General features: G+C 37.2%; 4 protein-coding genes across 10 annotated transcripts in view; 3 read left to right on the forward strand and 1 right to left on the reverse strand.

Moving 5' to 3' along the window:
- Positions 1-26,949, forward strand: part of triob (trio Rho guanine nucleotide exchange factor b) — a 265,495-nt gene that overhangs the window by 202,404 nt on the left and 36,142 nt on the right. The gene's annotated exons all lie outside the window — the stretch shown is intronic.
- LOC127974536 (TATA box-binding protein-associated factor RNA polymerase I subunit C-like) lies at positions 205-11,963 on the forward strand. Its single transcript, XM_052577883.1, has 7 exons — positions 205-801; positions 1,943-2,068; positions 3,100-3,277; positions 3,650-3,787; positions 4,577-5,691; positions 6,525-6,864; positions 10,335-11,963. Exons 1-6 carry the CDS (start codon positions 757-759, stop codon positions 6,825-6,827), a joined length of 1,905 nt encoding a protein of 634 aa, XP_052433843.1. The 5' UTR covers positions 205-756; the 3' UTR covers positions 6,828-6,864; positions 10,335-11,963.
- LOC127974549 (cyclin-G2-like) lies at positions 7,679-13,091 on the reverse strand. The gene is made up of 8 exons (XM_052577910.1): positions 12,939-13,091; positions 12,015-12,152; positions 11,695-11,832; positions 11,362-11,612; positions 11,049-11,127; positions 10,865-10,963; positions 10,350-10,552; positions 7,679-8,623 (listed from the first exon to the last, which is right to left on the reverse strand). Exons 2-8 carry the CDS (start codon positions 12,117-12,119, stop codon positions 8,506-8,508), a joined length of 993 nt encoding a protein of 330 aa, XP_052433870.1. The 5' UTR covers positions 12,120-12,152; positions 12,939-13,091; the 3' UTR covers positions 7,679-8,505.
- On the forward strand, positions 13,862-23,901 carry LOC127974543 (cyclin-I-like). 2 transcript variants are annotated; one of them, XM_052577898.1, is made up of 7 exons: positions 14,015-14,245; positions 16,879-17,035; positions 17,759-17,893; positions 18,865-18,939; positions 19,696-19,836; positions 20,678-20,911; positions 22,575-23,901. In XM_052577898.1, the coding sequence occupies exons 2-7, from the start codon at positions 16,922-16,924 to the stop codon at positions 22,989-22,991; spliced, it is 1,116 nt and encodes a 371-aa protein (XP_052433858.1). In that variant the 5' UTR covers positions 14,015-14,245; positions 16,879-16,921; the 3' UTR covers positions 22,992-23,901. The 2 variants fall into 2 exon arrangements, with proteins under 2 accessions (XP_052433859.1, XP_052433858.1); XM_052577899.1 differs by lacking the exon at positions 18,865-18,939 and having other exon boundaries at positions 13,862-14,245.

Here is a 26,949-nt window from a genome sequence, read left to right on the forward strand (position 1 = left end):
ACCTCGGTTTAACGTCTCATCCAAGGACGGTGCTTGTTGACAGTATAGTGTCCCCATCACTACACTATGGCGCTAGGACCCACACAGACCACAGGGTGGGCCTCACTAGCACCTCTTCCAGCAGCAACCTAGTTTTCTCTGGAGGTCTCCCATCCAGGTACTGACCAGGCTCAGCCCTGCTTAGCTTCAGTGGGACACCGGTCTTTTGTTCCAGGGTGATATGGCTGCCGGCAAAAAAAGATTGTTTATCACCTGGCTTCAGAAGACATTGAAACTAGTGCATGATTTGTATTTCAAGCTGTTAGGATGTTTTACTGGTACTTTTTCAAACAGGATAAACCCAGTCCATTTAAAACAAAGTTAAAATTTCACCTTTAAACACAAAAATTCTTATGATTATAAAATGAACTGCAGAGCATTTGTGAAATGTGTTTGGCATAAACACAAAAACCACCGGAAGTTGTTTATTGCAACATATGTAATACATTTAAATTTGTTTCCATATTGCATTCATCTCAACCACAAATCCTACATCAAAGCTTCAGTTTCCACTTGCGGGTTAATATGTCTGTCCTCTGAGCTGATGCAAGCTGCAGCACATGGTGTGTGTGTGTGTGAGAGATGTTGTAAGCCTTCCAGAGGTTTGTGACATTCTGTTCTTTCAGATTGCAGAAGTTCCGTGAAGAAGATTCCAACCTGTACTTCAATGCTAAGTCACCATGGCGATGGTGTGAGTTCACCTGTCACCCGAGAGTCATGGTGTACGCTGACAGAACGGGGGCGGAGCTTACAGACATTCGGGTAAAGCCACGCCTATTATATTGAATCAAACCTGGTTATGGATATCCTATTTAGAAATAAGTCCTTAAACATTTAGCACCTTATCAGAGTGCGCTGTGCGCTTTTTTCATTTTGATAGTCTAACCAACAAGTGCATTCAGTGGTAAAAATGTACAGTTTATTGCATATTATACCTTGTAGTGTTTATCACTCATGAATGATTAATTCCACAATCAAAAGTGGATGTTACTGAGACAAAATAAATATTGTACAGCTGAAGACACACTCTTCTGTGAACACTTACAAACCACAACCATTGACAAAGGTACTTACTGTAACTCACATTTAAAATAAAGTCTTGTTCTCTTTCTCATCTTGTCTGCACTTCTGCACTGGTTTGCATACTAATCGTGCTTATGCCTTTAATTCACCATTGTATGTAGATTAATATTGGCTTCATAAATGTTCCTCATTAGCAAGTCTCATTAGCAAGGATGAATGTAAAATGTCCGTGATTGGCTGGTTGGATGAGAAGGGACAGGTGAAGAGAGGCTGCTTAATATTATGATAATGTACATATAATATTAAAATCACCGTTATAATTGTTATATTAAATTAATAAATGTTATTTAACAATGATTTAATAAAAACAATACTATATATTTTTTTTAAAGTCTTGTTACCACATTTGTATTAAGTCTTATTGTTCATTGTAGTAGGATTTAATAACTAATCAGATTATTTTTTGTAACTATTGTTGTATAATTGTTATTAATGATGGGATTTAATATTAAATCTTATTGTATTTTATTAAATAATATTGTTCATAATAACAGGATTTAATAATAAATTACATACAATTATAAAATACTATTATCCATTTTCTTATCTAATTAATATTCTTATTAATAGGATATTAATGATGATAATTAAATAATAGTAATAATAATAATTTATTATCATGTTTACAGTATTTAAAATATAAGTTTTTTAAGTCCCTAAGAAATTAAGTGTAACATGTATTTGGTGAAGAAAGGTCTTTAAGCTGAATTTACTCCTTTTTGTGCCATTACGGTATTAAGTATTCTTTGTTTCACGTTGTTGTTCTTCTCTTTATGTGGTTCTCAGTTTATTATTAATCCCCATCACTTCCTCTGTGCAGAGTGCTGATTGTAATCACACGTTGTTCCGGATCGGAAGGACAGCAGCTTGTATGTCGGGAGAGCGAGTGATACTCACCAAATACCTGAGTAGAAGCCATGCCCATCACCACCTCATCAATACCCAGGTAAACACGTCATACATCACATCACATCACCTCACCTCTGAGGGTTTGAGTCGGATACTAGCCTGAAGGAGTGGCAGCGGTGGCTCACCCTGTGGTTCTTCCAGGCAGTCCTCCAGAACAGAATCCAACACACACAACGCTGAACCTTTTTTGTCTTTACAGGAAATGTTATTAGTGATAAGAGATTTGGTCTTTAATGCTGTGGAACATTTCCTTATTGAATGTATTGTATCAGTGTGATCTTGACCACAAAAAGCACCTTGGCACTTCCATGGTATTTCTGTGGTAGTCTGTGAACTAGCTTTGTGTACATTTAATACTATTGTATATGAATAGAGTTATCATTAAGTGCCATTGTATCCTGTTTTTGAAAGGTCTCTTACTGCATTTATTTGTTTAAAAATACAGTAAAATCAGTAATATTGTGAAATATTATTACAATTTAAATTAACTGTTATCTTTTTCAATATATTTTAAAATGTAATTTATCCCTGTGATTGAAGCTGTATTTTCAGCTTCATTACTCCAGTCTTCTTCAGTGTCACATGATCTTTCAGAAATTCAGGCAACTTTTATCATCAATTTTGAAAACAGCTTAATTTTTGTGGAAGCCATGATTCTTTGAGTAGAAATCTGTATTTACTTGAAATATAATTATTTTGTCACATTGTCTTTTAATGTCTCTTTTGATCACTTTAATGTGCCCTTGCTCAATAGAAGTATTCATTTCAGTTAATTTCAATTAAAAAAAACTTTTGTAGAGTTAATCTGCAAAAACGGATAATTGTGTTTTTATAAAACAATGTTTTTTCATTGTGCATTCCAATTAATCTCTATCAAACTGCAGTTGGGTTATTTTGATTAGATTAAAACACAACTTAAAATACAGCTAAATAACACAAAACACAAAAACATACATTTGTTTATTTATCTGTTTTTGCAAATAAGCTCTTCATATTTTAAGACTGTGACTGGTATCTGATGCCTTCACTGTTCAGTGGAAGAGAAATAAAGCACTTCCTTGTCTGCAGTTTTCCACCTACATCATGGATGAACGGGTTCCCGCTATCCCCATGCTGAAATGGGATCATATGATGGAGTCTCCACCGATGTTTGCTTGCGATTTGCCAGCACAGACCCCGAGGCAAACGTGCAAACTGCTGCTGGGTGCTCAGAGGTCACAGGAACTCATGTTACTGCAGTACACGGGTGAGGAGTTCACTGTATGAGCAACAGTTTCCTTTGGTTACTCGTCATAATTTGTGCTATTAAGTATTTAGAAAATGCTTTCATTCAAAGCCAATTACAGTGCATCATCAGCAGCCTGTTAGTTTGTATGTTACCTGGAAATGTGCACCAGCTGTAGCACTGGAAGACAATTATGTTTATGCAAAGCAAGTAATAGTGGTATGCAAGTTGAATTGCATTGGTTCAAAGATTGGTTCTGCTGCGTTACTTTTGCAATTTTGTAATGTAAATGAACTGTGCATTTAAACTGTTCTTTTTGTTTTATAAGTTTTGCTGCATCTTTGGATAAAGCTTTTTTTCTAAATGACTGCGTGTTAATTTTATGTCACTCAGGCGGGAGAGAGCACGTCTGTCAGACTCGGGGATCCGTTCTAAAGCTTTCAAGTCCCAAAGAGAGTCTGAGCCACCTAAACCGTCTGCTACCCCACGAGAGACACCTCGCTCAGAAGAGACTGAACGCGTCTGCTGCAGGTCAGGATGCTTTTACAACCATTTCAGCAGTTTGGACTAGAATGAACTATTTACTCTGAAATAATTGTCGGTCAAAGCAAACAACCTATATTGCATTCATTGCTTAATTAAAGAGTTGACGAAAACATAAGTAGAGTAATTCATATGACTGTAGTTTGTAAATTAGGCTAATCGCCAGTGTATTGAACGAGACATTGGGTAAAGTAAGATTGCTAAGCTTTTCCATCAAGCAAACTGATGGTAACACCGCTTAAATCTAGCTGAGGTTGTCATGTGATCACAGTAAAATGTGCAAAGAAAAGACCCAGATTAACTTTTATTACATGACTGCACAATGTGGCCAATTTTCTGACAAGATTGCGTTTTAAAAAAATGTGTTTAAATAACTACAGCACAATTTGGCCAACTATTTTGTCAATTGTATACCAAGATTACTATTAAATAAAACAAATATTATAATTTTTTTATGTTGCATCATCAAGCTTTTATTTTGGTGTAAACCTTAAAACCTCTTGTTTGTTCACAGCACTCAAGTTCAAGTTTGGAGATGATGTTTGGCGTATGTTGTGTTATGCATGTTATATGTGACCAAAACTCTCAGCAGATGCAGAGATTGAGTTCTTTGATGGAGCCGCTCTGAGAAACTGAAAACACTTCAGTGATTAGATATGCATACACGCCGCTTCACTCTGAAACTTAATTAAATCACAGCAACCTTCAAACAGCCCTGCTCTATCATTGGGTGCCGTGATTATCAGTCTAATGTGCTGCTTTCACATTCTTCCTCAGGTTTCACAGCTGTACAGAAGAAGGACTTCCTGACGGTTTTCCAGCTTACAGAAACCGGAGACCTCTTTTACCAAACGCTGAAGTTGCACACCGATCAGACCGCAAGCAGTAATGACGCACCAGAACAATCTGTCAGTGTGCAACCTACAGTAGAAACTGGAGAAAGCGAGAATATACAGTCCCACGCCGAAATTGATGACCAATCTGTTCAGAGTGACTCAGATACTGAGGGACGGCATGCGGTGCACTGGCATTTGGAAGTTATTGACAATGTTGATAATGATGACTTAAATCCTTTGGATGCCAATGAAAATATCAGGAAAGAACCATCAAACCATTCGATTGGGAATAACCCAACTTGTTCCACCAGACCGCCCAACCCAAGTAAGGATCCAGATCTCCAAGCTGTCTGGAGCAAATGGTTTAAGCCCCTTTTTAAAAAGGCCAAAAAGCGGCACCTTAAATTTCAACGGGTCAGGACGGATGATTTAAAGGGCACGATGGACAAAAAGCTGAATAAACTAAAGAAAGATCAGTTGATGAGACTGAGGAAAGACCTTCAAGAGGTCATGAGGAAGAAGGAGATGCTCTTGCATGGGGTCACTTACCTCCCTCACCTGAACGTTACGCCGGTTCCCGATCCTGTGGATCCCGATGATTGGCCTGACGATGTGAGCCAGCGGTTGGCTGCGTCGTGGGAGGGCCAGTGGACAAACTGGTGGGAGGAGAAGCTTGGTTTGAACCGGGACATGAAAATGGCTGCTCTCCGTCGAAAACGTCGGAGACAGAAGCAGGCCAAAGCTCGCAATCGCACCTCACTGTCTGGAAGCTTCACCTCGTCTGTGAGTTACCAAGAGAATCTGTCTGGTTTGTCATCGGTGGAGAGTGAAGGTCCGGGATCGGATGACGAGATTTTGGAGAACTCGAACTCGCAAGTTTCGGACATGGAGGAATGGAGAGCCAGACCTGAGATTCACAGAAAGAGCCCCGTCATACTGAGACGGTTTTTAAATGAACAGTCGACTGCAGACAAATCTAGATCTCCTAGAAAGTCTCCTCCAAGGCCTGATCAAAACCTTTCGACATCTCCGTCAAAATCTCAGTCTTCCATTCAGGTGAGAATTCCTTAATATGGAATTTTAAAGCCGATACTGATAAATTATCATTTATAGCTATTTGTGCTGATACCTGTAACCGATCATTTGTCACTTGGGAAAAAATAAATAATACATTTTAAAAACTGCTCAATCAAAATGATTCTCTTGAATCAGGGTTACCGTCATAGATTTTATGCTGGTTTAATGACATTAAACTAACTAATAAATTGTATTGTGTCCATTTGTTAAAAATGTAGGGTCAGTAAGATCTTTAAAGGAATTAGCCTAATACTTTTATTCAACAATAATGCATTAAATTAATCAAATATAAGGACAATTGTAATCTTAAAGAGATTTTTATTTAGAAATAGATAAAATGCAGCACAACTGTTTTCAACATTGATAATCAGAAATGTTTCTTGAGCAGAAAATCAGTATATTAGAATGATTTCTGAAGGATCATGTGACACTGAAGACTTGAGGAATGATGCTGAAAATTCAGCTTTGATCAAAGGAATAAATTACATTTTACAATATATTAATATAGAAAATGGTTATTTAAAAGGGTAATAATATTTCACAATATTACTGTTTTTACTGCATTTTTTTATCAAATAAATGCAGCCTTGGTTTGTGTTTGAGCTCGTTTAATCTGGATCCTGTTTTGTGCCATTTTCATGAATAAGCAAAAACATGCCTGTGTGTGACTTTTTGTGGAAGATGTTTTTGCTCCATTTCATCTTGATGTATAAACCAAATACTGTATTCGTAATGTCATGTGTGTACTGGCAACAGATGGTCGCAATTTTTTAAAACCGCACTTTTGATACATTGTCCATCTTTACTTTTAGGATGAACGACCGACCTCTAGAACCCCTAGTGTTACAGCAGGGATGGATTTGGGCCCTCCTGCGTCGCTCCCCTCCACACGGCCAACATCTGTCCAATCGAAAAGGCGCAAGGAGTTTTACCTTAGTTCCCTTCCCACATCCCAAATGTCGACTCAGGACTCTGCACCGGATGGTGGATATCCTTCACCTGGGGTTCACCTTTCTTCTCCATCTCATCGTTCCTTGTCTTCCAAGAGAGTTCCCCAATTCAGAAGCCTCTCTCAGGCCTCCCAGCCAAAGAAGAAATCTCGGATGGGCTTCTAAAGATCCGCCTCCGAAAACAAGGAATGCTGGAAGGAAGGCAAGTGACCTACTTTTTGTGTGGTGTCAAATGTTTGGGTACTGTACAGAGGCAGGATGTGTTTGAGCGAGAAACTCGAGCCAGTACTGAGAGAGTGTGTGAGGAACTGCACAAATATTTGTGCGTTTGTAATGAATAGCAAATGCTTACTGTTTGAACCAATTAGAGCGTGCTTGTGGTCTTCAGCATAGCTGATGTCAGCTTGCTTTTCTCACTTGATGTGTGCGTTAACAAAACTTTTATAATGTCTATCGAGGAAAACTGAGGCATTATGAATATCTCGATTGTTGTTTATGGCTTTCAAATTCAGATCTGAAACATCTTCAAATGCTTGCTGTTTGGTTTTTCGAGTGATTTCATCAGTATGTAGTGCATTGTGTGTAATGAAACTGATCCTGTGGTATTTTTATGGCATGTTCCCCACCTGTTTCTGCAAGGGAACAGAAAGATTGTTTCCAGCTTTTGACTGACTAGACATGCACTGGTTGTTGGTTTCTCACAAGAATCAGTTCCTGTTTTTGGGGAAACTGAAATGGTATCACTCTGGGTGGAGTTGCATCATGCACTGGTTGTTTGTAAGTGTGTAAATCAGCTGATAACATCGTGACGTAGTTTACGAAAGGCTCTTGCGTGATAAAGCCACTGCTTTGTCTTACTGTTGCTGTGTAAAATATCCTGCGGCGCCGAGGCGATTTACAACATCTGCTGTCTGTTTGCCATTTGCTGTGTGTGTGTGTGTGTGAGAGATAGTTGAGGCCCTTAGGAACACAGAACTGATTCAGGAAAACCAGACTTGGCAAAACAGGAGACCGAGTGAATTTCAAAATAGCTTTTTTTATTGTGATTTTTTTAATATATACAATTAACAATAAATAAGTTAATATCTACAAGTTTGAGAACGTATATGCATTTTTTTTTTTTTACATTATACAAATTTACAGTTTTTTTTATATTGAATAAGGTTTTTTAGGCTTTTTTCAACGTACAGTATTTGTCTTCATACATCGGCTAAAGTGAAACTTAAACTAAGTTGGCAAGTAGGTTAATAACATCACACTCACATACACGAAAAATAAACAATCCACTGTTTTTCTGCGAACACCATGCGCACCACAGTAAATCTCTGACTGTTTGACCTCAGAGTTCTGCAGGCACGCAGCTTTCCACTGTCACACACTTACAATCATAATACAAAACTGTGCAAAGCACCAAAGTACAAGTCTTAAGTTGTTCTCTAACAGTCTAGTGTACCTTGGATATGTCATATTGATTTGCTTGGAATGCTGACAAATCCGAACATGCACCAACTACTATATATGCTACGGCTACATCTTTTTTTCATTTTTTTTTATGTTTTTAGCTGCCAGTGTTTTGCAGTGCTGAAGTATTTCTCCTTTAGCTTAACACGAGTAATCAAGAGAGATGTTTACAGTATTTGGACTGGCTTTCTGTAAAGCCATAAAAGAAGAGTTTTAAAATACAATTCTGATATTTTGGACTCTGAGGTTTCGTTGAACCCAGGCACAATGGCACCTCGCTGTGCAACTTTAGGTTTCCAGCCAGGAGAGGTCTGAGACATCATCTTGGAAGATGACGAGGAAGTCACATCTTCATTGGTGGTTGTGCTCCTTGGCAAGTGGTTTACTGTCTGTGGGCACGGCAGCGGAAGTTTTGGGGGAAGTAGGGTCCCTCGGCGTCACTACCCAGCGAACTGCTCAGACTTTCTTCCCCGGAGCTCAGGTCTTCGCTTGAATCCTCACTGTCGGAAAAGAAGAAACAAACAGTCAGATGCGCTCTCATTTATTTAAACATTTAACAAAAATTCATAAAATAACACTGTTTTTTATTATTATTTTATTTATATACTATTATAGTAATATTAATTTTATGAATGGGATTTTATTTTTATATTTTGTTTAATTTCAGATTTGGGTTGTTTTAGTAATTTTGTTTTTATTTTATTAGTATTTTTTAAATTTTGATTAACTTATTTTTGTATTACATTTGTATTTAATTTTTTAAATTGTATTTCAGTTTGTCATTTTAGAACTTAAACCTGTTTTTTTTTTTTTTTTAATTTATACATGGCCATTTAAGTCCGTAAACTTATTAGTAATCAGTTAGTAAACTTAATTAGTAATAGACTTTAAACTTAGTAAACAGTTAATATGTTATTTTTTTTTTTAATTATTTAAAATTCTAATATTTCTTTCAGCGTCATTTCCAATAACAAAATACATTTTTAATCATTTTAGATTCGTTTTTTTTTTAGTATAGTTAGGGTTATCGTCTTTTAGTATATATTAGGTTTTTGTCCACAAACTAAAATCTAAATTATTATCTGTGCTAATGAAGCTCTGCTGAAATCGTGTATGCGGTTCACCTGGAATATTACTGTCATAAGGTAAAAGAAAAAAAGTCAAATGTCAGATCTTGTTTTGTACTTTGTCAAACCGACCCCACCTCGCACGCCCTTCTCTTACTCACAGATGACGCAGCACAACCTGTTAGTAAACAGTCATTATTCACTAGCCACATTCCACTGCTGCACTTAGTTTGGCGTGTATGCATATCTAAGCCATTAGCCATCTCAAAACAGTACGTCCTGTCTGGATTTTCAGCTTGTAATCAGCTCTGTTGGTGAGCCTCACGAATGACTTATTGCTCCTGGTGAGAAAAACGCTCTCGGGTCGGTTGCTAAGATGTGACGGAGTATAAGTAGTTAAGTAACCCTGTATGGACACCTAATAGGTGGGGTGTTTAGAAAGAACTTCAGCCTGTGCTGATGAGGTTGTAACGTAAGTGGTGTGTGTCAGTAAAACCCCATTATTTAAGTCCTGTCATGTGATAGAACTGAAACCAGAAGTTGTGATGGAAAATTGACAGGCGTACTTTCCATAAATAATTCCAAAGTTTGTGTGTGGCTTTTTCCTGATATTTTAGGCTTTCTGTTATTTCCTGATATTTTAAAACCGTTATCAGTAGAATATGAAAATATAAATCACTATAATGTTGGGATATAATGTGACTGGTTAGTTCCTCATGAAAGAATAGTTCCATTGTGGAGTACTATTATTTAACATATAATAGTATTAACAGTTTTGAATTGTTATATTTAGTTTTCATTTTAATTTGAGTAAATAGTTTATAAAATAATATTCTAGGTTTTTTAGTATAGTTTACATGTACATACTATTCTAGAATTTATTATTTTGAATTAGCTTTTTACATTTTCTGTTTTTATTATAATTTTAAAGTGTAGTTTAGTTTTGTTTAGCTTTTTATTTCCATTTTAATAATTTAAATTGAAATAATTTTAAGAAATATTGAATTTTAGTGATGAGTCTAAATAATTTTCTGTGTTAATTAAAGCTTAAAGTGTAAATTTAACCCCGAATATTCCTTTATTTTCTGCCTCTATTGACTGTTTAGTATGAGTGTGAGATCCTGATGCCTGTGTTCTTCCCCAGGTGTGCTGTCTTTACCTCTCGCTCTCGTCCCATGCACCCTCTGGGATGGTTGGCAGCTCGGGGACGCTGCGGTAGCTGCTGTGCAGGTTCTGCGCCGTCCTCCTCGAGACGATCCACACCAGTTTCTTGTGGTCAGGTTTGGCACATTCTGGAGAGGAGTATTCCCTCATACATTGACCTACCAGACCTCGCCAGCGCGCCAGGTCAGCCTTGGAGATCTGCAAACAGACGCGGCTGCATTAGACACCAGCTTACATAAGGACAGGGCAGAGAGCCAGCCTCATTTTGGACCGCAGTAAACCAATAGCCTGCTGGCAACAGGACTGGGTTAAGAGCTTTAGATTCTTCCTACTCCATAGATGTTTAAGTGCCTCTGAAACTAAAGGTATATTTTTGTCTACAAATTGCCTGATTAAACTACTTGACTTTGAACCAAACAGAGCGGTCTGTGACATTCAACTTCTTTTCTTCACTTTTAAAAAGTTTTATTGATACTGTTTAAAAAGGTTGACATACTTATGAATTTTTACCTTTAAGTGTGTTTGTATGCGCTGGGCGATTTCTAGCAGGTCTGCAGACTGTAAGGCCTCGATTTCAAGCATCAAGAGCGACAAAGCGAGCACCGAAGGCTAAAAAACAAAAAGAGAGTTCATCAGAATTCAAACTTCTATGTAACTTACTTCAAGAATCACTGTTTAAGTTGTTCTTTCTTACTTTTGCTTTGGAGAAAATGATTCTGCATAGGCAGGCTTTCAGCTGGGCTTCAAGTTTGTCAAGATTCAGTACGTCTTTTCTGAGGAAAAAAAGAATTGGTGCATTAGAGAGATTTTGTTAGCCAATCTTATATAATTTAACAAATCTAGTCGGAAGATAATCTCCTAGTTTCACTGTGACCCACATACAGCAAAGTGCAGTTGCCAGCTCGGTTTATCAACCTTTACAAGTCAAAGTTTCCATTGTCAGTCTGCATGTTAATATAGTTTATCTGGCTCAGAGTCTGAAGTTTGATGATTCCAGCCGTTCTCACCTGTTGGACGTGTGCGAAAGTGCAATGGCGTGGTACAAATGCAGGAAGGTTAAGGCTGTGACGGCTTTTAACTGGAAGTTGAGCTTCTCTGAAATGATCTTCTCCATTCGGCTGAGGTCTGAGACTGTGAACTTGCACTGGCTGATCCGAATGAGCTCATGGCTGGACGAAACATTGCACTCTTCTTCGGTCACTCGGGCGGCGATGTGAAGGCAACCGATGCTGATGCAGGCCAGATACTTGGGCTGAACCTTTAAGCAACATAAAAGTGGTCAGTCATAACACATTTTAATATGTTAAGCATTTGAATTGACCTATAACTTAACTGGTTACCTTCATCATAGCTATAAACCTGTCCAGCAGGTTAACGGCTAGTACAAAGGTCTGAGTGCTGTAACCGAAGAAACTGGTCAAGCTCCAGAGATCTTCCACTCGGGAATCTCGACATTTGGCTGAAACCCCATTACCGTTCTGTGTGGATGAGGAGAAATGAGTAACAAGTTTAAAACTGATATTTGTCGGACGCTTTGAGTAAAAGATCACAAAAAAGTATTTGTAAAGTATGCAATGTACAGAAATAAAATGCAAATTTCCATAATTGTCATTTGATGTTTTTAAATGTATTTTCACTGGGGTTTGTAAAACTGGTTTACCTCTTGTGTGGATTCAATCAAACTGAGTCCGGTTTCCTTTGGCAGATACTGAACCTCTTGGTCCATATTGCTCTTCAGTTCCTTCATCAGTCTGAATGCCTCCATATTTTCACTTTGTGTTTCAAGTCGTCAAAACACCTTTAAAAGGCATAAAAAAGAAAAGTTAAGTCAATTCCGTTCACACAGGGCGGTGGGTCAAGGTTTCGCCCAGCCCCCTTCTCTCAGCTGAGCCTCGGTGTCGGGTTTCGCTGGTTAACGCCTTCCTACAGGACATCCAAACAAATAAACTCGATCCATTCCGACTGAGATGGACAAATAAATGTGAATTTTACTTTTTTTAAACGCGTTGACCTAAATAATGAGGCTAAAACTGGATCGAAATTGGATGTCGTCTAGTTGATTCTTCAGCTGGAAAATACCTCGACTGGAGGGGAGGGGTTTAAATCTACTGTACAGTTTGTTTTCGACATTAAATTATATATGACCTATTTGTGTGTTACAGTATAACAAATCTGGAGCTGAAACAAACTGATCTATCGGCTCGACTCGCATTTATACGGAAATTAATTTCAAATTGCAAATGTACCGTTGGCTTAGAGAGAGTAACGTTAAACATTAAAGAGCACCAACGATAACAAGGGATTCGGTCATTCTAGTAAAATAAATCTATCATTTTCATTAGTGACATGCACAAATGATCGATAAAATTTCTTAAAATACCGTTAAAGTCGAACGGAAATCTACAGATTACTTCAAGTCAAATTCTAACGTTAGTCTACAAATACAAGCGAAGCCAAAAATCAAGCCAATTTAAAAAACATAATACAAAAATACGACCATAACATTAAAACAGTGACCATTCATCTGCATAGACATTTTAAAAGGAAACTAATATTTTATAGAAGGTTATTAAAGGTACATTACCAGGGATGTCAAAAGGACATATTGTGTTTGTATATCCGAGAATCTCTCGTCTGTTTTCTCTGCTTCTCTTTCCTTTTGTTGATGTTGAATGTAGCTCCTCCCCCTGGGCCTGTCACGTAGAAAACGTAAGTCGCTCTGTTTAGATAGTTTTATGCGTTTTAAAATGGCTGCTGTTATCATTTCTATATTTAATCTAGTGTATTTTATAATATCTTATCGTCTGTTTTAAATATTTCGGCTATTAAAACATGCAAGCGTAGTTTGAAAGCGTTCTGTGTTGTAAGCTATTGACAGTCTTACGGACCAATAGGATCGCTCGAAGATGTAGCGTTCAAATAGTCCGCCCAAAATTCCCAGCGCTCATTGGCTGCCGGTTTTCATGTAGACGTCGACTATTGGTTAGCAAATCGATAACCCGCCCTTTTGTTTTGACAGGGTTGCCAGGGGGAAGAAAATAAAGTACAAATGCATTATTTGATCAGATGCTGATTTCTTGATAACGTTTTCTATTCAGTTTACTTTAAATGATACGTGTTGTCAACATTTTAGCTGAATATTATAACAGAGCTGTATATGTAGTGATGTCTGATTCAGTTGTTAAGTTGACGTGTGAGAGGTGAGAATATTTCTTTAGGTCAAGACATCACATCGAATTTAATAAAATAACGGAATTTGATTAAACGTTAAACTTTTGTCCTTAAGCTTAAAATCCGCTAAGGAATATATCTAGATATTAAAAATATAATTTTATAATTTATTCAGACATTATTTTATTGTCTAGTTTGTACGGTGCTTTATGTATTTTTGTCATTTTGAGACAACCTGAATAGGATTGCATATGAAAGTAGTCCCTCTACTACAGGGCGAGCTACACGCCCAAATCCATTCGACAGGTTAAGTAGTTCCGTTATGACAGTTACCGAAGTTCACAGAAAACAGTTGAAAAGGAAACCGTTACTAGATCTACACTTAAATGTTGTACTTTATAGAATTTTAAACAATTTAAACCACTTTTTAATCTATTAGCAAAGTTTCTTGGTGTGCGGTGAGGAGGTCGGCGGAAGATGGCTCTTCCTTCTCAGTCTCCTCCTCGGAAGTAGACGTTCGTGTCTATATTCCGTTCATTTTATTTTTAATATCAGTTTGAAAGGATCCCTCTTAGTTTTTAAATCCCCCATCAAATTTCACGGCAAACATGGAGGCGAAGCTGGACGCTTAAAAAAGATGACGGGATCCGATTTGCTCCTTTATTTTACCTCAGTTTAATGGACCGGATGATCTGCGTTTCCCACAGCCTTGCAGGGGAGGTAAGAAACTAACCATTTCTAAGATGTTTTAGGGACATATTCAACCTTTAAGACTCATTAAACCATCAGCACTGGAGATGAATATACACACAATATACTATTTTTGTACTTTCGGTGTAGCTACGTTTCTGGGATTGCGTGTTTATTGAAATGTTGCTGTGTAACGTTAGCTAGTCTGCTAATATGTAAATTACCAAATGTAAACTGCGTCAACACTGTATCAACATTTCCTATTGGTGTGTTTAATGTCATTGTTTACACAAAAAAATACTGGTGTTATTCTTTAATACACTATATTCTATCCATAACGTGAATAAGATGATGAATCAATCAGTTCTCATTCTTAAATAAAATAACAGGTGAAATTGTGTTCATCAGATAGGAGGTGGTTTATCAATATAACATATATATATGTGTGTGTGTGTGTGTGTGTGTGTGTGTGTGTGTTACGTAAAGTATTTTTGGTTTGAGTTAAAATTATGAAGGAAAAAAAAATAAAATATATAATAATAATATATATATATATATATATATATATATATATATATATATATATATATATATATATTTGAATCATAACCAGTAATGATAGGAATGATGGCAAAGTGTGTATATATATATATATATATATATATATATATAATATATAAATTTCATGATTTTAACTCAAACTCAAATCAAAAATACTTTACGTAACACACACACACACACACACACACACACACACACACACACACACATATATATATATAAATATGTTATATTGATAAACCACCACCTATCTGATGATCACAATTTCACCTGTTAATTTAATTTAGTTATTTAAGTAAAATGTTATATACATATATATATATATATATACATATATATATATATATATATATATATATATATATATACATACATATATATATATATATATATATATATATATATATATATATATATATATATATATATATACATATATATATATATATATATATATATATATATATATATATATATATATATATATATATATATATATTAGTGCTGTCAATCGATTAAAAAAAATTAACTAATTAATCGCACAATTTTTTTAAATTAATCGCGATTAATCGCGATTAATCGCAATTAAAAGACTGAAACTTTTTGGATATGTAAATGTAAAATGTAAGTAATTAATGTAAACTCAAGACAAAGAAACTATTTAAATTCAAAATATGATTGTTTATTGGAATTTATGTTTAACTAATAACACAGATTTTCTCATGTAAACAACATACCTGCAATAAACCATCAATATCCTCCAAATTAACTGTTGGCTTGAAAGCCATATTTATTACAGAATTAAAAACACAGGCATGTAAGTACCATTTGAATTTCAAAACAATCAATGCCAATAAAAAACAAAAATGATTTGAGCGTACCGCCACCTCTCCGTGCGCCCAGAACGTGCTTGTAGCGTACCGGTTCGCTCATTTGGACATCTGTTTTAATAGAGGTTTTAATCTTTCACCTGCACTGCCGATTTTCAGAGCGCCCTTCACAATGCAAGCTTCCTAATTCATCCCACCCAGAGCAGAAACTACATTACCCATTCACCCTTAAGTTATACAAGTGAATAGCGCATGTGTCGCTTTTCCCACTTTAAGTGTCAACAACTCAACGTGGCCGGAGAAGGTGTGTGAAACTCGTTGTGAGTTATACTAAAGCAAAATCTTGAGTATTTATTGTCTGATAAACATTAAAAACTGTCTGCGGAGGTTGAGTCGTCCTGCAGCCCCCGCTGGCTGTTCATTGGCTGCAGCATCTTTTTTCTAAGTTCTAAAAAAATACCGTAGACGGCAAGGCACAAATTTAGATATTCATTTATCTAATTAATCTATAGCCTATGCACAAAGACAATATGATCTTTTTGTCCCCTTTTTGTGTTAAAGCTTGATGAAGAGAGAGAGCGCAAGTTGCTGCAGCTGAGGAGGACAGTGATGCACGCGTACAAGAGTGATTGACAGTTCGCGGCACTGTGTACAAAAAATACTCCGCTACACAATTATTATGTTATTTTCGTTTAAGCTTATTAACGTTAGCGTTACAGAAAGGTCTGATTTACGCACTGTTACAGTCATTGTTTTTTTTAAACAATGACATTTGAGTTCATGATTTTAATGTTGCTGTTTCTTGTGGCAGACTAAATGAAGAGTAATGTTTCTTGTGGCAGACTGAAGAGTAATCCGTGTTTTATACTGAAACTTTCCGTCTAGAAGTCCTTCCTTGGTCTTATCCATATTTCTTTGCACGTTGAACACGTGCAAAGGAAAAAAAAAAAAAAAAAAAAAAAACTGCAACCGCGTTAATTGCGTTATTTTTTTTTAACGCGTTAAATATTTCAAATTAATCGAATGCGTTAACGCGCTAATTTTGACAGCACTAATATATATATATAATATTTTACTTTAGTATATATATGATATATATTTTTAAAGCAGGTTGGACAGAATGCTTATTTAACAGTTGACTTACTTAACCAAGAAAAATAAAGAACTTTGATGAAAAATAAACCAAATTCCCAAGGCAGCTCATCTCTTGTGGTGTATGACCTATATTATATTTGATCTGTTTCTGAGATGTTTTGTGTGTTCTGCGCTCAGGTAGCTGTATCCAGTGGGGAGGTAGGCTTTTCCAGGGTTCGTGATGAAGTTCACCCTGCCCCTGGAAAGCCGGAAGCTGTCATCTCTTCTAGAGAAGGCAGTTTCTAGGGAAGCCAGACTATGGAAGGCTTACGTGCCAAAGAAACCTACCAACCAGGTGAGTCTGTCAGCTCATAGCTCTGCTTTGTTTGGTTCACATTGTGGGAGACAAATAGCTATTCTGTAATTAAGGTAGTTTCTGTGTAAGTCCATTGTGCACATAGGAATAGTTATGTTGCGATATACTATTACGTGCTTTAATTTAGGTCTCTTACGATGCTGCAGAATGTGTGTGATTTGCTGTATGTAAAACTGTAATTTGGTACACAGTGAGACTTGGATTCGTACACTTTCATGATGCTTTGTAAATATCTCTAGATGTAGTTTTCTGTGTATTATGACTATATATGGTTCATTTGTGTTTGTAACACACACATATGTGAAACTGTGTCAGAGGTCTGCTATCCAAGTCTATCCTGACAGGAACCTCGCTGTTTTATTGTAGGTCATCAATGCTATTTTAGTATATTTGAGATGCAGTTATAGTTTTCCGTAAATTAGTTTTTCATTTTCTTTATTAATTTTATTTTTATTTTTTATTTAACTAAATGACAATGAAAAATTAAAAGTAGAAGTAAAAATTGTATTATTTAATTTGGGGTAGTAGTTGATGATAAAATGTATTGTTATTATTAATTAATATCTGTGCGTCTGAGTCTGATCGAATAAACAGCAATTCAGGGGTTCGAGGGGGTTTGATTTTGGGTAATTCCAGTTTAGATGAATGCATATGCAAACCTGTATGTTATGTACCTAATTAAATGCATTTTTTCTTCTTCAGGATACAGATATTTCCCCTGAAAAGCATGATGAGGCCGTCCGGTGGTTGAGGGATGTTCATTCCCAGCTGAAGCTCTATCCAGAGACCCTCTGCCTGGCCATCGGCATCCTGGATCGCTTCCTCTCTGCCATTAAGGTAATGTTTAAAAATGTCTGGCCGGTCAAGGTCTTCTGCCCCAGTCAATGATTGTGGGTTTATGGTGTTTTCCATTATCCAGCTGTCCATAACCGCTTTTAGCCGTGTGTTGGCTGGCCTAATTGCAGCCCATGATAGGTACTTCACATAATAACACCTATTTTTAAAAACAATTATAATAATACTCTCTCTTTCTTTTCTGCGTTTCACCTCTGTTCAAGCCTGTGTACTAGTTCAGCTTATACTTTGCATGATAAAATGTATTTTATAAGTTTATAAATGTATGCATTTATATTTAAGCATGTATGCATTTCTCGCATTAAAATTATCGCATTAAATGTAGGATTTTATGCATTTTAATGTATGCATTTAAGGTTATTCAGTGTACTATTTATGTGACTTATGCATGTATGCATTTCATGCATTATAGTGTATGCATTTAAATTATGGATGTAATGCATTGACATTTATGCATGTTGCATAATAATTTATGCATTTAAAGTAATCATGTTTTGTATAATTAGCATAAGTGCTTTTGAGATGCAGTGAACATTATTTTGCTTTGTTATAGAACTTTAATAGTTATTTAATGGTAAGCACTTCAGAAAGTTAGGTCACTATTTAGCTGAGCTGTTTCATTATATAACATTAGATGTTTTTGGCTCTTTACCATTTTCTTTTAGCACATCAAAAGTGTTACAGAGACGATTCTAGAATTTCATTTATTTATTTTTAGAGAAACTGAAACTGCACTTGTATTTTTAGATTCAAAGATGTGTCAGTTATTGCAGATCTGATTAGGCAGTTATTGTGCCTTGGCATTTAAATGGACAGGAAATAAACACAGGAAATGCATGCATGTGTGTGTGTGTGTGTGTGAGAAACATTTGCCATTTGCCGTTGTGGCATAAAAGTGCACGAGATGCAGTACTGCAGTACTTTATTGATCACTCTCTCGGACTCTTTTTCAGGCCCGTCCGAAGTACCTGCGCTGTATCGCCATCTCTTGTTTCTTCCTGGCTGTTAAGACTAGTGAGGAAGATGAGGTGAATGCAGTATTAATATGCTGTATAATGTACAATGTCTGTTATTCTAAAAAGCAACAGAGTAGATTCATGGTCAGCATCGGTTGTTGCGGCTCTCTGTGGCTCTATTTATGCAGCATAAGTAACATTTTGCTGTGGGAAACGGTGACCCTGGATGGAACATCTCTGACGTCTCAAGTCTAAAATCAGCCCCAGTTTGATGAGCCTTCAGTAACCGTGTCCTTTACTGAGGCTGAAGGATGACAAACATTACCTTCAGCTGCTTCATGAAGTGAGGAATTATCTGTAGAAATATAACGACTGAGATTTCTGTACTTCTGGCTTCTACTTAAAACGCCGGACTAATATTTAATCTGATTATTTCCTGGCAGCCCTTTAAAGTCATTTCTGGCTAGAGCTGACCACATGATGTGGCTTAAACATAGTGAAGCAGCTACTATAATTTAGTTCCTAAGTTTTGCCAGTATTTAAATATTAGGTTTCGGATTAGATTAGTTTTTTATTTTTGTAGATGTTTCTGTCTGCATATGCAGATCCATTTGAATATCTCTTTTCACAGTACACGTTGTTTCAGAGTGACTTGCAGTAAATATTATGCAATAATAGTTTGCATTTTGTCATGACACAAGCAATCAAGTTGAGATTTGCTTTATAGTATATATAACTCAATACATGTATACTGTATAAATACAGATAAAGTTGGACATGGTTATAGATCCAACCTAACATAAATTGCTAATATCATGTGTTTCGCAGTGTATCCCGTCTCTGAGAGAGCTGGCGTCCAGCAGCAAATGTGGCTGTTCCCCGTCTGAGATCTTGCGGATGGAGAGGATAGTTCTGGATAAGCTGAACTGGGACCTGCACTCCGCCACCGCACTGGACTTCCTTTACATCGTGAGTCACTTCCTCTCAAACTACACGCAGACGCTGAAGTCTCCTTTCACACAACCAGTGATCTCTGACAGTACCTTGAATTGAATGGAGGTCTGGCTAAGTTTGTCCACAGATCGCAAGCATAGTATTAAAAAGCACTTTGTAGGTATAACAGTTTTTATACGGAAGATGTTTTCCAGTCAATCTAAATCAGATATTTTTGAAAGATCTATTTAACATCAGACAGATAACGTCTTTCAGTCATAATGCAACCAAACGCTCTCAAAAAAAGATCATAATGTATGCGTTAGTTTTTGTTAAGTAATGTTAACTTCACCAGACCTGTGCACTGTCACCATATACACCATGACCTTATTCATTTCTGCCGTAATTGGTGTTTTACAGTAGGGATATCTAATTCGCTTCATATTGGAAGCAGGTAATATCAGTTTATATATTCTAATTCACAGAACACTATTTTAGTTTACAAAAGTACTAAACAATTGTTAAACATTTTTGCTAATGCAAGCACCTTACTGTTAAAGGTTTGGGATCTGAATATGGGATTTATTTCAAGAAATCTGTTTTGGTCTTAATTGCATTGTCTGAATTTGTATTGATGTTCAGGCAAATAAGCAAAAAAAAACTTTCTTTGGTTTTTAAAAATTTGATTGTTGTTGCTCCTCTTAGGATGAATTTAGTTGATTTTGGTTAATGTAGGTGTTGTGGGAGGATCTTCATTGTTGGCATATTGAGGTTTCTGGTAATAGCCTTGCTGTCCATGTGGGTGCTGAAGAACTGCCAGTTCACCCGATTAAGTGCTGAGATCCACAAATAGTGACTTTTCTTCATCTGTCTATAGTTCCATGCGATGGTTTTGAGCTGTAAGTCCGGGCGGCTGAACATGGCATTGTCGGGTCTGAACCCGTCTCAGCACGTGGCTCTGCTCACCCAGCAGCTCTTCCACTGTCTGGCCCACAATGCACTGCATCAGGTGCCCGGCTCACTGCTGTCCCTCGGCCTCATCACGCTAGAGCTGGAGAAACTCTGTCCTGATTGGCTCGCTCTCACTGTCGACCTGCTACACAAATTACAGGTGAGAACTGATGAAGCTCAGTGGCTCCTAATTGTGCGACTAGTCTTTTCTATGATTTCAGGGTTCATCTGGGAAATATACACTGCTTTTTAAACCTCTGATTCTGATTGATTGTAATGCAAATCAATGAGACCTCTATAACAGGCCACTTACATAAAATGCATGTAAAAATCAGTTGTCACTCCATATTTCCCAATAATATGTCTTTGATAATATTTAAATGCTTAGTTTGAAGGCTTTCAACTTCAATCAGACGACAGAAGGCATGTAGTAGATTGTGTGCAACGGGTTTTCCAGCAAAGGTCTGATCATTTAGAGAGCTTAAAATTAGCATTTCCAATGATACAGCAGCAAGTTTCATAGGAATATAATAGTCCATGTGAATAGAACTTTGTAAAATGAAAAAAATGAGGGAAAATGAGGAGATTAGATTCAAACACTTCCATTAAACAGATCAAAAAAGTGTTCAGGAAGATCAAATTGATCTGGGGTCGCTCTCACTTTTTCTTTAGGTCTCAGCATCAGTAATGATTTGTGACGATCCAGTTCTCTCATTATTCCTCTTTACAGAGGCTCTTTTCATGCGCCATGTTTAATTGAACTCATCTGCTCAGACTATACGTTGACGCCGCAGTAGTGTGTATAATCTGTCTCACATGTTTGCTTTTCTGTAGGCTCTTTAACTCCTATCATAACTCAGTCAGTCACTTCTCCAGAGCAAAGTCAGTTATCAGTGCCAGCAGCAGTTTCAAAGCCAAAGCAAAAATACAGACCTTTAAAAGCCCCTCACTCAGCCCCTGTGATGACTGTCATATACAGCTAAAAATAAAAATAACAATTAAGAAACTTCCCACAGTGCAAGTTTATAGTGTCATGCATCATTACACCTACAGGTTCAGTAACCAACACAGTCAACAACAATGAAACCGTTTAAAATATGAATGACTTTTTATTGAACATTACTGCCTTTTAATGTGATATATGCAGTCTTTTAAATGTTGTGGGTTGGTAACAGGGTTATTATAGTTGCCTAAAACTGAAACTAATGTTAAAACCATAAAAATTTGTTTTTTACATAAAATATAAAACATAAAACATAAAATATAAAAAAGTTGCAGAGGCAGCATTTCTCATTTTAAATTAGTTTATTGCTTCTTTTCAAACACACACACACACACACAATACAAACTGTAATAGCATCTCTTTGACACCAAAGCTGCATTTTTGTTTAAAAATACAGTAACATTAGTAATATGGTGAAATATTATTACTGTTTAAAATAAGACTTCTATTTGAATATTTAGTAAAATGTAATTTATTCTTGTGATGCGCAGCTGTATTTTCAGCATCATTCCTCCAGTCTTCAGTGTCACGTGATCTTCAGACATCATCCTGATATTCTGATTTGCTGCTCCAGCAACATTTCTGATTATTATGCATGTTGAAAACACTTCTGCTGCTTCATATGTTTTTGTGGACACCGAAACATTTTTTTCAGGATTCTTTGATGAATACAAAAAGTTCAAAAGAGCAGCATTTATTTGAAATGTAACTGTAACATTATGAATGTCTTTACTGCATCCTTGCTGAATAAAAGACCGTCTGACCCCAAACTTTTGAACGGTATATCATCAATGATTTCTTTCTGTTTCCTTGCTTTCAGATCGACAGTTCTCAGCTGATTGGCTGTCGAGAGCTGGTTGCACGTTGCCTATCCATGCACACGGCTTCCCTGCCTCCTAACACTGTGTACATCTACCATCCCCTGCCGAATGCCCCGGGGCCTCGGGACGGGGGAGTCCTGCCCCCCTGGCAAGTCTCCCCTGCCCCGAAAGCGCCCTCTGACCCCAACACCACCCACACCCGCACATGCAAGTCCTCAGCCAAGCGAAAGGTGGAACACATGGAGGTGGACGAGTATTTTGACGGGATCAAGCGCCTGTACAATGAGGAGAGTCTCCAGGAGGGGGCGCCCACGTGCACTGGCCAAACGGTGGGAGGAGGGCAGGGTCCACCGGTGACACAGCAGAACGCTGGCTCCTCCCCCTGCCCGCCTCTCCAACCGGTCAGAGAAACCTAGAGGAAACAGCCAAACAATCACACAGCCGCAGCAGCCGCAGTCATCGCTTCACCTCAGAGCAAGAGAGAGGCCAAAAATACTAACAAAAAAACCCTATACTGTGCATGATGCCATTTCATAAGCTTAAACATGAGGCTTTTAAAAAAGCAGACAAAAAAAGTTATATAAAGGAAAAATGTTTGCAAAAAAAGTATAAATATTTTTCCCTCCATCTGTGGAAACGGGTATTGTTCCTGTTTGTCTCTTTATATGTAGTTGCCAATTTAGTTTCCTGTCATTTACTTCCTAACTGTTGTCTTCTTTTTCTTTTTGTCAAACACAGACCTCAAAAACCTTTGAGTGCTTTTAAATATCATATTAAAATGTTTATTAAAATAATACAAACAATTATTTTAATAAAACTAATAAAGAAATATTTACATATTATTATTATTATTATTATTATTATTATTGTTTTTTTTTTTTAAGGCTGTAGTTAAAGAGTGGCATTTCTGAAGATGTATATTAGTTTTGTACAAATGTACACTCTCATTCACGACTGGGTCTGATTGCTTGAATGTGTGTGTGTGTGTGAGAGAGCTTTTGAAGGGTGATAATGTCCCTATCACTTCCTTATACTGAGCATTAAAGATGAGCTAATGTTGTTCGTGGCATTAGATCACACATGGTGTCACTTGGTTAGATGATCTGTTTGTCGCTTGTTCTAAACCTAGTAATGTAACTGTTGTAATGAGTAGAATAAAGTGCGTACGATTCTGAACTAACATAAGAAGCTTTATACTGTAACCATTCCTTTGTTGATCATAACATAATCCTGCTGAAAGCTCTCTCTCCTGCTCTGAGGTGCTGATGACAGTCGGGCCGCTGCTGAGAAACCTCCCAGTGCTCAAATAAATGAAAATCTTACTGAGCTGCTCTTGTCTTGTCGTTTTTCTGAGTTTGTGGAGAAATAATGTTGTGCTAAAGGATCCCTGTTAACCTGAGATCTTTACTGTGGACTCCTTGTAGTCATTAACACGAGAGAAACGGAGGGGTCATAGGTCAGACTTCTGCGTCATCTGATGTATGGTTTATGTGATGTAGCTAATGGATGATGGATGAGTTGCCAAAGAAAGTTCATTAATATCTAAAGCCTACAATGACATGTGAAGTAGGTATTTATTTAAATAAGAATTTGTTGAATTACTGCAAATACAGTGTTTTATCTAACAAGGTAGCCTTAAGAAATGGATAGAACAATGTTCCTGCAGCTGCGTATATGCAAATGCAATTTGTACAAAAATCACATTTATATTATTGAAATATATTGTCATATGATGTAAAAACATGTGTGAAACCTATTATAAATTTGAACATTTTCATATATTAACATATACATCTAGCCAATAAAATGTAGCCTTATAGTTATGTAGACAAAAAAAAAAATTATTCATTGAATTTCCTTTTTTTAAGGTAAGTGGTTGCAATTTATTTGAGCTATATTTAAATAAACAAATATAGTTGACTAACTTTCAACATGTATATTTTTTTATTAAATGTAGCTAAAATAAAATAAATGTATATCCATTCTAAAACATGTCAATACATGTTGATATTATGTAAATACAAGATATACACGTGTTTTTGAAACATTGTATTAAAAATATTTTAACATACTTTCTGTATACATGTTGTTTTAATAAAGTTGCATATATTATATATATATTTTTGACATGGTTGCTACATTTAAAACCATAGAGTAGATATTATTAATGTACATAAGTAAATTTTATTATAAGGTTTTTTGTTACAAACTTAGAATAGGCTGTATGTGAAAATTACACATGATCTTGCAGGGAACATATATGGCAATATCACTCTTAAAATAGTGTAATATATGTCATATATTAAATCTTCGTACGGTGAATTTAATGTCATAAAAAAATAAAATAATGCTTCAGAATATTTTTCCATCATTAACTTTGTTTATATTTTCATTGCATGAAGGTCAGTGTTTAGTGAATGTTTCAGTGGATGGAGTCAAGTTCACACAGGTGTAGTTCATCACATTAATTATGAACGTGCAACTACAAGAGTTTTGAGCAGTACTAATATTTTATCACTTAAAACAAACATTTTATCTTTTAATAAAAAACTTTTTTTTATCAAATGCAGTAGACATTTTTTAATCGTCTCAAATATGTCAAAATACTTCAAGGTGCCACTGCTTATTTAATGCTTGTGTATCAATATAAATAATAAATCCATACAGTTATAGTAACATACATATTCTACAAATGACGTGTCTATCATATTTTACAGTAGGCTATATACAGTATATTTTAGCAGTTTAGTAGTAAGATTTACTTAATATTGTCTTTACCAGACTTCATACCAAAGTTTTTAATAGACAAGTTATTTTAAACATAAATATATGCATGTATAGATAGAGATGTATGCAGCACGCAGGTATGCAGGTGGAACTGAGAGGAACACGTGGGCGGAGTTAAAATCTCAACAGGCGAAACCGCTTGTCAGCTCCTTCAGTTCAGTTTGATTGCGCGAAAACACGAGAGATTCACACGGTGTGAGCATGGCCACCGACTTCACGCAAGACTCCGTGCTGCGCTTCATCATCAACAACGGCGGGACGGTGCGAAACGCGGATTTGTTAACGCACTTCAAGCGGTTTCTGCGGGAGGACGAGGAGAGGGAGCAGAACCGGGAGTTGTTTAAGAGGTATGTGAACACCGTGGCGACTGTGAGGCAGGAGGAAGGGGTGTCTCATGTTGTTTTGAGAAAAAAATACCGTATGCATCTCGGAGACGTCGCTAAGAACCGCGAGCCGGTAGGAGACTCAAAACAAGCCTTGACTGGGAAACCACAAGCTGCTTTGACCATCCCGAATCACGTCGAAATCCTGCCAGTTGCTGGTATCCTCACCACCAACAACAACAACGACGATTCTACTCCCAGTTTTGGGAAAGCTGTCAGAACTTCATCGCCTCATGGGAGGGTACAACCTTCAGTATCTACTTCCTGTGAGAAACAGGTTAACGACACCTGCCCTTTGAAACCAGCCCCATCTGACACGGACAGTCGCTCGAATGGGAGCGGCCAGAGCTATGAACAACAGCCATGGGAGGTGAAAGCAACCAGGGAGGTGAAAGCAACCAGGGAGGCAACAGAGCCGGAGCACAACAGTGTTTACGTTGCCAAACAGAGACAATTAAAGGAAGCAGATGGTTGTGAGCAATCCATCGTCAACCCTGCGCATTGTGCTTACTACGAGGTTAAAGTGTCGCCTACCGTTGAAAAGAAAAGCACCTCAGACATTCACATTAAAGAATGGCCTATGGACTCGCCCCTTGGACAGTCTCACATATACAAGTCTTCACCTTGCCTTCTGGACCGTCCTGTTTCTCCACACATACACACCCAGACGTACAACCAAGCTGGCTTAAGCCAAAGCAATGATAGTCTACTACGACCAAACGGACAGTTCAATGGATTTCCGATCCAGGAGTGGGACGAATATGAGCCTCACGGCTTGTTCGTTGACGATCCTGCAATGTATCTGCAGGTCCGTCGTCCATCGAGTCTATCCTCAAGTCGTGATAGCGTCTCAATCCCATCCCCTACTTCTACTCCACCTGACACCGGTTGGCCGCATGGCAATGAGTGGTCCAGCGACCAGGGACTTGTCCCAGGACAAGATGGGAACGATGTACGCACTTTCCTGCGTCGCACTCAGGAAGCACGACTGCTTTTGCAACTCCACCAACAGAGTCGCTCCATCACACCCATGCATCATTCGATGGGTCACCTCGTCGACGAGGACTCGAGAGCGTCTACACGAAGCAGTTCTCCAGAGACCCGTCACGGACCCATCGTCCGCCGCTTGACATCCCGCCTGCAGAGTCGCATGTGCCGGAGTCTCGGGGAAAACCTTGATCAGCCGTTCCCAGAGGACAACATC

The sequence above is a fragment of the Carassius gibelio genome, chromosome B16, assembly GCF_023724105.1.
Source record: "Carassius gibelio isolate Cgi1373 ecotype wild population from Czech Republic chromosome B16, carGib1.2-hapl.c, whole genome shotgun sequence".
NCBI lineage: Eukaryota > Metazoa > Chordata > Actinopteri > Cypriniformes > Cyprinidae > Carassius > Carassius gibelio.